The sequence below is a fragment of the Hermetia illucens genome, chromosome 2 (genome assembly GCF_905115235.1).
Source record: "Hermetia illucens chromosome 2, iHerIll2.2.curated.20191125, whole genome shotgun sequence".
NCBI classification, from domain to species: domain Eukaryota; kingdom Metazoa; phylum Arthropoda; class Insecta; order Diptera; family Stratiomyidae; genus Hermetia; species Hermetia illucens.
This window is the reverse complement of record NC_051850.1, coordinates 30,964,135-30,976,578: the sequence shown is the minus strand read 5'-3', so window position 1 is coordinate 30,976,578 and position 12,444 is coordinate 30,964,135. Positions and strand designations below refer to the sequence as shown.

General features: G+C 40.3%; 1 protein-coding gene across 1 annotated transcript; it reads left to right on the top strand.

Annotated features, from left to right (window-relative positions):
- Positions 1–711: 711 nt before the first annotated feature.
- On the top strand, positions 712–12,230 carry LOC119648945 (larval serum protein 1 alpha chain-like). The gene is made up of 5 exons (XM_038050861.1): positions 712–840; positions 909–977; positions 1,315–1,611; positions 10,037–10,164; positions 10,231–12,230. The coding sequence occupies exons 1-5, from the start codon at positions 777–779 to the stop codon at positions 12,172–12,174; spliced, it is 2,502 nt and encodes an 833-aa protein (XP_037906789.1). The 5' UTR covers positions 712–776; the 3' UTR covers positions 12,175–12,230.
- Positions 12,231–12,444: the final 214 nt, after the last annotated feature.

Here is a 12,444-nt window from a genome sequence, read left to right as displayed (position 1 = left end):
ATTTTTTATCTCCTTTAGGAGGAACAACTGGTCCCCGAAATACGTTGCTTGCGAGAAGAACTTGGGAGAAAATATCAAGTCAATTCTATTTTCCTTGGACCAGAAAACGCAAAAATTTCTGCAAGTCAACACGTTAACGAGCCAGTTACAAGAATTCAGTGATAATTCGGCATTAGTGGCCAAAAGGTGAACAAAATAAAATCTTGTTTCCATTTTTAGATCACCTATAATAATTACTCTGAGACAAATCGAATATGAATATTCGGACGCTTACTTAATACAAAGTTGTCCAATTAAAGTCATGTAATGAGATTATATAATTTGGGAAGACATGAAGAGATCAGAATATCACCATAAAACCAAACAATTAATTTATTGGTTATCATCGAAACAGCAACAAAATTACTGATTGCGACTCTGCGCTAGGAGATTACCTACATTTTAGTCCAAAGAGCCGTCAGTGTATTTTTAAACTCAGTGGGTCTACCAGCTAACAACAGGCAGTGACAACTGCATTTTTAAGATTCACCAATAAATGTTCCTCGCATGTTCAGAATTTGCCTTTTGTTGTTTTGAGTTTCGGTTCATTAGAACTGAATTATTCGGAGATGATTTGTCCACATGATGGTCGTTATCAGTTTACTTCCATACGGGGTCAATACCAAGCTGCAACAAAATCCAGGTTGCCTTATCTCCTGCGGAGTGGGAATGAGTATAAAAACGTTGCAAATGTTGCAGAGAAGGATCAGTTCGAGGCCTACACCACCTGAATAAGGATGAAAGTGCTTGTGCTGCTTTTTGCGCTTGTGGCATTTGCCTCAGCTTGGTTGGGCAGGGATGGTAATTTGATTACTAAATACACCAAACTTATAAGAATGTGTATGGAATGAGTATTTTGTATTCTCTAGTGAATGACTGGAAAAGAGATCGGTACCTGTACGATGTTGGACTGGGTGATCATGAGTATGGAAAGGCATGTAAGTAGAGTTTGTGAAATGCTTATTTTTTATCTACAAAATTAAGGAATGTATCTTAATACTAAAATTTGTTTTCCGAAAATGTTTTGAAGTTTATAATCGCAACAAAAATTTTGTGAGTTTGGCATCATATTTAGAAATAAATCACAGGAACGACTGGCTCCTTTTAAGTTAAGTCAATGTTTTCAGCTCATCATCCCTGAATCACAAATAGTTGTCGATTACAAAAAACAATGGACGGCTAACTAATTACAAATTCTCCTTAATAACAATTATCGTTACCCAAAATGATATCTTAATGCATTTCTTAATAATTCAAATAAATTCCATTTCACAGGGGGAGATACTGTTGACTACGGTGTTAACAAGCACATACAAAACTTTGATGACTCGCGGGAGAAACTCTTTGGAGTAGGAGTTGATACCGATAACAAATACACGCATCATCCCCTAGCGAATATTCTTCGTGGAAACACACAAGAATCCATTGAAAATATATACGACGATACCCACGTAAAGGACAGGTTATACGATATTGACCACACCTACAAGACTTATGGAAGAGTCAAGACAGTTCCTAATGTTGACAAGAAGTTAGTGAAGTACGATGACGATCTGAAAGCGAGAATTTTGGGTAAGTTTAAAAAAGGTTCTATATTGTAGTGATATCGTAAGTATGATCAGTTTTCAATTATGTTGATTCTGTGTTTTCTACCTCCTTTATTTGAGTCATCCTTATCCTAGAACAATTGTCAGAGGGAGTCAGACCAACTAACCTGTATTAATTCTAAGTAAAATTTTGGCCGAATAGAATTCTCTTGGGGAAAATATTGCTTCAGAGACTTTTGCAAATGTAAAGGAGGAGCTCTTCACCAAAGAAGTCACTAGCAGGGTATTTTCATTCGCAACATGTGTAAACCAAAAAAATTCGCCTCCTGATATTAGCCACAGATAATCGAAATAATCTTCCCAATTCCCATTCAATGTCCTATGTCATCCGTATTGGAAGACAATTGAAATATCGGTGTAGAAGCTTCAAGTCTCTTGTTTGATGTCAGGAGTTACCCCATCCAATTATTTAAATCTTTGCAAATCTGACTGTTTGGAAGAGAATACACGTCGTTAAAATTCGACTCTGATTTAACCATTGTAGAGTTACAACTATATCGAGATGATTTTTTCTCTTATCGTTTTAAGGTAGAAAGGTTCAAAACTGGACCTCGAATTCGCTGGCTTCCTTTACCTTATGTGGGACTTTTTTCCAATAAGGCCACCACCCGCCGCCCTCGCATACGAAATTACCTTACACTACAAAGTTAACCAGTAATTACCCTTGTGGAAGGTGCTTCTCACTTTCCTTGGAATTATTCTTTGTAGTGAATCGAGTTCACGGATTTTTCGATTGTCCTAAACTTCATCTACAAAACCAGCTCACCATATATGTATATGTCACATTTTAGCGATTATAAAGAGCCTGCTTCAGCTCTTTCGTAAATGTGCACGACCATCATCCCGGTTAAACCGATTTCCCTTTCGACCTCCTCACTCCGGGTTGGAATCCCGCTTGTGTTCGTCCTTGTGCTGTCTCAATAATATAAAAGTGCGAATAGCTGTTTCGTTTAGGGCAGAGACATCTCATAAGGCGTTCTTTAATTCAGGAAGCGGTGAGACCTATTATTATTCTGTTAAGGAAAAGTCGCACCGCGTCCTTAAAGAACTATTGTTCCCCGTTTACTGGTTATAGCGATTGATCATAGTATCTCAAGCAAGCCAATAACCGTCAAGAACTTTAGTATGTTACCTACTTCCAGATCTTTCAATTTTGCATCTGGTATTAAGTGTTCCCGCAGATGCCTCGTCTTACTTTGTACAAGTGCCGAACACTTTCCCAGGACGTGTATAGAGGTTTCGTCACACCTCTCACAAAACCTTCAGGCAGTGTCCGAAGGTATCCCTAGCTTCCTTAGGTGATAGTTCAGCCGACAGTGACCAGCGAGGTTTCCCACTATGATTCGGGGGTTCATTTTGGTGAGGTTTAAGCAATCGTTTGTGCGCATCGGTTCATATTTCCCAATAAGCACCCTGGACTGCTCCATCCCTGGTAGGCCCGCCCAGCATAGTTCCCTCAACTGTTCCTCTTTATTTCTGAGAGTCATAGCCATGAAACTGTATCCGATTCCATAGGAGGGTTCTGGCCCGTGTAAAGGCGTCCTTGCTCTCTTCTTAGCTAGTTCGTCCGCTGTCTCGTTGCCTTCCAACCCAGCATGACCTCGAACCCAACGTATCCAGACCTTGTTGGACGAGCCGAGTGTATTCAGTCTCTCAAGGCATTCCCATACCAGTTTAGACAGTGAGACCTAACATGATGCTTAATCCATTTTAAAAAAATCAGGATCTCCCATGTAGGGCTAGATTGGCTAGTAACTATACCAAAAACTGTAATTGTATTGTTAGCAAAGCCCTTGGGGCTGCTTCAAAATGTGATTTCTAGGGGCTTAAATGTTGTTCCCTAATAAATAGGTTTACTTGCCAACCTTGAATATGATTGAAGGGTTCTTTTCTTTCGTTGGTGATGGAAACTTCTTTTATGCTTCGAGAGTGTTTGCCTACCGTTTTCCAATCAAATTGAAATCCCTTGGTTTGCCTCATTAGCGGAGATCTCAATCTCCTCGAGGTATCGTGTCACCATAGTCAGCTCCCATGCCATATGCAAAGCCAATGAGAACACGCTGCATATTCGATATATTGCTGAATATCTGTACACTATTACATAACATTACCCATTGGAAAGGATGATGGGTTAATTCTTGAAAAACTTTGCTCCAGAACCCTCGAAGCCTTATCAGCATCCTTCGCGTTGAAAATTATATCAAGCATAATTTATTACCCTCGATTGCAGCCTCTCTCTGTAAATTTCGATTTTCTAAGTCCGAAATGCTCACCTTAGAGAACATCCCTTTCAATCTGTCAATAGTATTCACAAAGACATATAGGTCTATAAAACAAAGACTTGTCAAAGGGACTTTTCTGCTTTAGAATTAGTATCAACTTATGTTGTGTTCACTGTACGAAGAGAACTCTCTCCTTTCTGAGATGTCGAGCGACTAAAGCTAGTACTTTCTTGACAGGGCATTCAAGCCTGAGACTAATTTTCATTGACTTCATTCACAGCATCAAGGACTTTCTTCATAGCTTCCGAAGAAACTTCATTGAGACCAATCTGTACTATAGGTAGCTTTGCCTTGTACAAAATTTTCAGAAATTGGTTAGTAATGGTTTCTCATATCAAATCAGGGTCAAGGATCAACAATACTTGGAACTGGCTTCCTTGGGTAACCGCTTGGAAAATCTATGACAGGCTTGCTATACAATCCCGATGATGCTGGAGTGCCCCCTTAAATCAATTGAGCTTATGCGGCATCTGATGGTAGCTCTGTACCAATTCGCTGAAAATGCCGCTGCAGCGATGATGGAAATTGGAATAGTGCGGTCACGAAAACTTACCACCGGCTTTTTTTGGTGCCGATAAAATTTCATATGATTCCATACATAAACCCACAAAATGGTTCTCATATCTACGTAAAGGTAGACTAGTTTCTTTTCGGGAGTACCTAACAGTCTAGTCATTTTTGTATGATTGATTAGTTGAGAAAGGTTTCTGTGTTTGTTATAACTTTTTGCAGAACTTTTACCACTCGATAATCACGTTAAATTATAATTGGTCGGAGGCACATCCTTGTTAGCTTTTACTTGCAGCTGAAGGTGCAATTCTACCAAGCCGCTGTAACATCAAGCTAGAGGAGTAAACGATTTTCGGTACATACCTGCCAGAATGACCATTAGCGTCCTTCCACCATAAGGTTGAGTAATATTGTACTACTATAACACTAACTTAGTTCTTGACATGAGTACACGCTTGTCATTCAAACCAGTTGCGAGGCTTATCTGATACCTCTGCAGCATTTGGGACGGCTACCTAGTTCAAAGAAAACGTAACTCCACACTGAAATGGGGGTATTAACTCCAAGCAACTGGGCTTGGATACTGGACTCTAGGGAAAATTTGCTTGTAGAGGACTATTTCAGTTTTCGTGCTACGAGATTAAACCTCTGGTCAAATACAGACTCACTCAGTTACGTGCAACTAGACATTCGAAACCATCGATCAAATGCTGGGTATGACTTCTTAGCACTGTATCCAAGACCAGCAAGGCGAAATGAACACGGCATTTTCCTCCGAGCGGTTTTTTTGGTCAATGGCTATTGACTTAGCAGCTCACTACCTTTGAGTGTCACACCAAGTTACAATTGTATATGATATTTAAACTCACCCTGCTCTCCTTCCATCTTCCTGGGAAACTTGAGAAATTAAAACTTACCTCATTCAAACCAATAGGAAAAAGTATCTGACTTGAATCTTTACATACACTTCCTCTAAATACCATGTCTCACCAGGAATTGGATCAGCTAGTAGTCTGTGCACTTCGTCGTGCTGCCCCTGAGTCTGTTTCCCAATAAAAGAAATCAGTCTTTGGATCTAGCACTTCTTCAACGATTTTTCCATTACTGCTCGTCAATAACAGATTTATAGATGAAATCCATTCTTTTTACTATGTTGACAACCTATCTCATATTCCAGGACCTTCAAGGCCATTCCCGCAATCAAACATCCTGCCTTTTCTAAGGCGCAGCTCACCCACTTCTCCATTAATTAGTAGATCGGGTTCATTTTCCTAATAATATTTTTATATTGGTTCGGCCTTTGACATGTAAGAATCAGTTTCAATGGGCAACATCATCTACGCACGCCACAACAATTAGTGACTTCTCTAAAATATTAATAATAATAATAATCGTTGGCGCAACCATCCATATTGGATCAGGGCCTTGAAGTGTGTTAGAGCACTTCATTCAAGACCGTAACGCATTGGGTTGCCCGAGATTATTACCCTGATTTGACTCAGGTACTCATTTACAGCTGAATCGACTGGTATCCGACGTCAAATCACGATACAGATCCCACTTCCACCAGGGAGATTTGAACCGCGACCTTCCGTACGATAGCCTTGTGCTCTAACCACTCAGCTATCCAGACATGGGACGTGACATGACGTTGATATTACCTTTGACGTGCACTGAAATGCCTCAAGATTAATTTGTAACAATAACTGTAGTCAAGTCATCCACAAAACCAAATATTACAACCTCCTTAGGTACTGAGGAGATAGGTATCCCTTTGTACACCACGTACCACAAGAGAAGACCTAACACCAAATCCTTTAAGACTTTTGCATATCTCCGGATGCATTAGAGCTTACATCTGAATCTCACCAAAGTGTCCTCTCGGAGAAACAGCTTTCTATTAACAATAGTTGACTTTACTTGTTTTAGCCACGGAGCTCTAAATTTGCCTCCTAGTAGCCATGATTCAGCGCAGTTTTGACATCTAAGATCATGACGGTGCTACATTTGTCTAGTCTGCTCAGCTAAATTTATTACCACATCTATGACATTGACCGGCAAGATCCAAATTGTCGTGTCGATAAGGCATCCCTACATTGGATGACTCCAAACAATTTGTTATAAATGACCCTTCTAAGCAACTTCCTTATATTCTCTATAAGACATATCGGGCGATATTGGGTGCTTTTGGTTGTCTATTAGACTTTATTAATAAAACCAACCTTCCTACTTTTCGTTAAGAAAAATAAACTCTTTTGGGAACGGCATCTAATTCCGAAGTTTTGTTATCCTCAATTCTCCTGTAGGTTTCGACAAGTTCTCCTCAGTTACAAAGTGAGAGCACCCACCACTACTTTATATTTCCCCTGCTTCCTTTCCCGGGAAAGAATGAACACCATCGCAGCATTAAAACCACAACCACGCCTTAGGACTCGTGTCTCGCCTGCTTAACGAATTCTTAAAAGTGTTCCCTATTTAGGTTGCCTGAGGTTGCTCTGAAAATTCCTGGAAGAGTCTTCTTGCTCAAAAGTAAGCGGCCTATAACTCAGCGATCTCATTGTTCCACCAAAAATTTGGAATTCTAGGCACCTCAACATAGTAGCGAGAATGCCTAGCCTTATTTATTTTTTACGTTCTTTGCCTATTATAACCTAAAGAGGATGATTACCGGTTTCGTTCAGGGGAGAGGCAATGCATCCGACGCTACCTCACCACTCCCCTAAAAGGAACGTGACCGAAATTAGCTATAGATGGTAATCGCTCACATGTATACATATAATCGCTTATATTCAAGTGAAAATCGCCTTATGTTCGGACCTAAAACTAGGTCGTCAGTCGTCCTTTCTAAAAACTTAGGTTTTCAGGCCAGAAGAGGTGTGAATTCTGAAAAAAGTTTCATCTAAATTGGTCTAGTTCGTCATCGAACGGATGAGGGCTGCGAATTTCTTCAGTTCCTAAACAAAGATTATAACCTGCTGACAACACCTCCATGAAGCCATCCCTTCAAATATTTTCAAGGACCAAGTCAGCATGGCAGCATCTCTTGCCGGAAAATCGTTACTTAACCACTGATTGTCCAACAGTCGATATACGCGTAGGGATCTATAATCCATCAAACCATATATAGGCCTACTTTCTCAAAATCCTCGAGCAGGAAACAATCCTTTGAGTACGATTTTGGGGTTTCTGTGTTGGCCCTTGTAAAGTGCTGCTACCGGACTGGAAGAGTAGTAGCACTTATTCATACTTCACTCCTTAAATATGATGCGTTTTTGACACATTCCCTTTGCAGCCTACGCTCGCATACTCCACACTAACACTGTATGACCACACCGAGTGTACCTAAAGGGCAGCTTCAGAGCTACCTGTTTTGTTGACAAATAATGCAGATTACTTTTGCCTTACCACCCGTCAACAATTTGAGTCCTATTTCGACAAGTAAGCTGATGGTTTGCGTCCCTCACATGCCTTCCCGAATCTGTTGATTGCAGACTTTTGTAGCTTGAGGGGGCTTATTTATTTAGGATCTCCCAGAGTTCCTTCTTATAATCTTCTGATCTGTTCGTTCGCCATCGACTTCACTGTTTAGACTAATCTTGCCGAGTGAATTCTCGTTAACGCGAATTACGTGACCATACCATGGAAGACGCCGCAATTTTTCATGATTTATGCAACCCCATATCGATCGTGGATATGCTAATTTCGGATGTGATCAAAGCGTGGCGTGGGTGTTGGCTGACTATAAAAAACAATTAACAAAGTCTTACGACAATGGCGACGAAGATGTTTTTAAGACTAGTAAGACCCATAGAGGGTGACAGGGCAGACAACATTGCGGTAGATTTTAGATTTGAGAGGTTGGTTGATACATCGAACACAAAGAACACCAGTTGTAGAACGTCACTTCATCCAGGTTGCGCTAATGCTTGAAGCAACTTCATAATGCAGTTCTCCATTGGCTGATAGTGTTGATCCGATATATTTAAATCATTCAGTTCTGAAAACTGCTATTGACAGTGATTAATCTCCCTTTATTCGCCACCTTTTACTTGGTCCAACTTGGTTCATGTTTCACTTTTTGGATTTTTCTTTCTTGATCCATCTCTCTTATTCCCTTAAAATATTTCAAGCTCCTCTTTCAGATCCTTAGATTATCCTTAAAAAACTAATATCTAATTGCGACCAATGATCTGCTCCCTGATGAATGCGGACTTCTCAGTTAAATCCCCTCCGATTATAATGAGAGATGATTGAATTAGGTTGGCTCTAGTGCTTCATTTTCGAAGGAGAGCAATGCATTCTCTCGTGAACATCTATTTGTGTTGTCTTGTCCGGGTATGCTAATCTGATAAAATGAAGGATTTGGTCGGCACACAGGCCAGTCACCCATGGGCGATGGGATCGGAAGGCGGAAATGATATTCTTAGTCGCTAAGGAGAGCTTTTGAACTCTCCTTGGATTACCCTTTCTTGAAAAAAAGAAGAGTTATGGAAGAGATCCCAAAATCCACCAATATGAATGTGGCGTCTGGTACTTTTCATAAACTGGCACCCCCACCTTGAAGTAGGCATCATGTCCGCTCTCTTTTACTTTCGATCTTGGTTGGAGAAGTTAAATCATTAGGCAGATATTGGTCGAACTCACCACCTATCTGCTGGAAACTGCTAGCGTTAAGTCTGACAGGGATTGTAATATTTTTGCCGACAACCACCCAAATGGTCCTCTCTCTCACCGTTCCTATCTGTTCAAAACTGTGAGGGTTAAGTTCGCCGGGGATTGCAATATTTTTGCTGACAACCACCCAGATGGTCCTCGGGTTTGCTGAAAGGTTATGTAACAGGTCTGGATATTGATGAATAAAATCCCAGAGTCAACTATAATGAAGATGCAAAGAAAATCCCATAAAAAGACAAACATGTTTAACGTTTAGCAAAAGACGAAAGCAATAGATACATAATATTTTCAATGGTCCGGGAAGACCAGCTGATTCACTGTCCCCAATTATATGAATTCACAACCTGCAAATTACGAAATTTCCTTCCTAACGAAACGTAATCTACGCCCGTGTTCATGGCTAACACACTCAAAAAAACTGGGAGTCGAAATCTAAAATAAAGCACGCATGCGAAATAGAGAGAAAAAAAAACACGGCATTGCAGAAATTTCTAGTTGTTCAAGAACCGTCAAGGTCGGCTTTATATCGGACTCCAATGAAACCTACTTTCTATCAGAAAGATTCGTCCAAAACAGTATCCATCTGTAAGAGGCAATCAAGGCACCCGTTTCACTGCAATTGAATAATGGGTCTATCATCCTTTGCTCCTGTGAAAGGATTATGCAACTTAACTTACTGCCGTTAACTATTAATCCCTGCTTTTATCATTTGTGGAATCTGTCTCAAGTTCCCTCTAAAATGCTGCTTCCTCCAGAAATGGGGCCACATAGAGGCAGTTCATCCTTTTGCCTTAAACGTAAGTGCCCGTCTTCTTATCGAATTGAATGAGCTTCGTTGGCATATTTTCCGTTAAACAATAATCTATAATCCTTATGGTCACACGTAAGCATTTTATAATCTTCTAACTTATCTCATATCCTTAGGAGACAAGGACTTGCTCATTAAGCAAAAGCTCATTTTGGATGTTCTCCGTAACGTATACGCCACCTGGACTACCGATGAGAAGGATAAAGACTTTGCACGGCTAGTGGAAGGAGAAGTCAACTACAAGGTACCTTCATAGAACATATCCTTTACTATGTCAAACCCTATTAACTAAAACCTTTTCATTTTCCAGAACTTCGATAAAGTCATAGATTTCTTCCATCTACTCAAGAACAAAAATGTATTGCTTCCACGTGGTCAAATTTTCACAATCAAGAACAAAATCCACGTTAAACAACTCCGACTCTTGTTCAACCTTTTCGTCTACTCCAAGGACTTCAAAGTCTTCAGAATGAATGTTTTGTGGGCCCGCAAGTACGTCAATGAAGAAATGTTCGCCTATGCTCTAATCGCAGCAGTCCTCCATCGTGATGACTTGGTTGGTGTTAAACTCCCAGCGATTTATGAAATCTTCCCATATAAATTTCACACCAGCGTGACTATTGACAAAGCGCTAAAACTAAAGGATGACTTGATCTTCAGAAATAAGGACTTGATCGTGCTAAATAAATACACAAGCGATTATGTCACGCTGAACGATGAAGGCAAACTCACTTACCTCACAGAGGATATTGGTTGGAATATGTATAACTTCTTCTTCCACATGGAATTCGCATCCTGGATCGGTGGCAAGGACTTTAAACTGGATATTGAACGTCGTGGAGAGAAGTACCTCTATCATATTCAACAGATCCTGGCTCGCTATTATTTGGAGCGTATATCCCACGGCTTAGGCGATGTGAAGGATATCTTGCAATGGGGTGTCGTGAAAGATGGATACAATCCACTGCTAACGAGTTTCAATGGACTACCATTCACATCCAGGAAGAACTATTACGATATTAGCTCGACAGGGAACTATGAACTGATTGACAGGATTGGAGACTATGGACGAAGGATCAGGGATGCTATTGATGAAGGATTCTGCACAGCAACTGATGGAGGAATAGTAGATCTGAAACGATGGGATGGTGCCGATATTCTCGGAAACTTGATTCAAGGAAATGTGGATTCTGTAAACACCAAGCTTTACGGAGGATTTATTAAGAACTTCTTCAAACTCCTTGGAAGTGGCGATTTAAAGAATGTTGATGACTTCAAACTGACTACCAGTGTATTAGAGCATCATGAAACAGTCCTCCGTGATCCTGTCACTTATCAAATACTCAAGAAGATTACAAAACTTTACTACCAACTCAAAGACTACCTGCCATCATACAAAAAGGATGATCTACTTCTTGATGGAGTTCGCGTTGTCGATGTGAAAACTACGCCATTGGTTACATACTTTGACTTCTTTGACGTGGATATCACTAATATTGTGGGTGTTGATCCTCTTAAATACAAAACCGTTGACACCGTAGGCGGATTCGATGATGTACATAAGGTTACCAAGGATACCATTATTCGTGCTCGTCATGTTCGACTAAACCACAAGCCATTCACTATCACCCTGGATCTCAACGTTGATAAGCCACAAAAGGTCGTGTTCCGAATCTTCCTAGGTCCTAAATTTGACAGTGACGGAAAACTTCTCGATTTGAAAAAGAATCGTAAGAACTTTGTAGAAATTGACAAATTTACCCGAGATTTAACGACTGGACAAGTGAGGATCGAGAGGAATTCCAGAGATTTGGTCTACACTGTTAAAGATCGTACTACATTCCTAGATATCTACAAGAAGGTTCTATTGAACGCCGACGTAAATAGCGTGATTGGCATGCATGTGGACGAGGCCAACTGTGGTTTCCCAGATCGCCTGTTGTTGCCTAAGGGATGGATTGGTGGTTTGCCGTTGCAACTCTTCGTTATTGTAACCAAAGCGAAGGATGTTGTGAAGAAGGATATTCACAGTTCATTGATGTGTGGTAAGAACACGTTGATCAACGAGGTAGATGATCTTGCACTTGGTTTCCCATTCGATCGTCCCATTGATCTCACGGAATTCTACACGAAGAACATGTTATTCAAAGATGTTCTGGTGTTCCATGATATTGGAGATGTTACCAAGGTTAAGGATCTTGATGGAAGAGTTGTTGACTCAAAAGACTTTGTAGATATTGACAACATCAAATAAAACGTCAACGCTTACAGCCAAATTAGTTGTAGAATAAATAGAATTTGCAAGCATTACTGAGTTTGTTTTCAATTGAGTATTCCAGAAAGGTGATCCACATGATGTTCTTTCAACCAGATATTAAGCGAGTCGGAATACCAGAAGCGGGGTGCTTGAGGTGTAGAGGGTTTGTTTTCATTTTTGTGTCAGAAATTTCCTATATACGTTTCTCCATCCCTACATAGCTAAAAATTCAAAATATTCCTTGGGATATTCAACTCCGTCGTTCAT

What these genes read in the sequence shown, in the direction of transcription:
- LOC119648945 (XM_038050861.1), top strand. Translation starts at nt 777, where the DNA reads ATGAAAGTGCTTGTGCTGCTTTTTGCGCTTGTGGCATTTGCCTCAGCT. An exon ending in AGCTTGGTTGGGCAGGGATG is followed by an intron (nt 841 to 908) that starts GTAATTTGATTA and finishes TGTATTCTCTAG; the next exon opens with TGAATGACTGGAAAAGAGAT. An exon ending in TCATGAGTATGGAAAGGCAT is followed by an intron (nt 978 to 1,314) that starts GTAAGTAGAGTT and finishes TCCATTTCACAG; the next exon opens with GGGGAGATACTGTTGACTAC.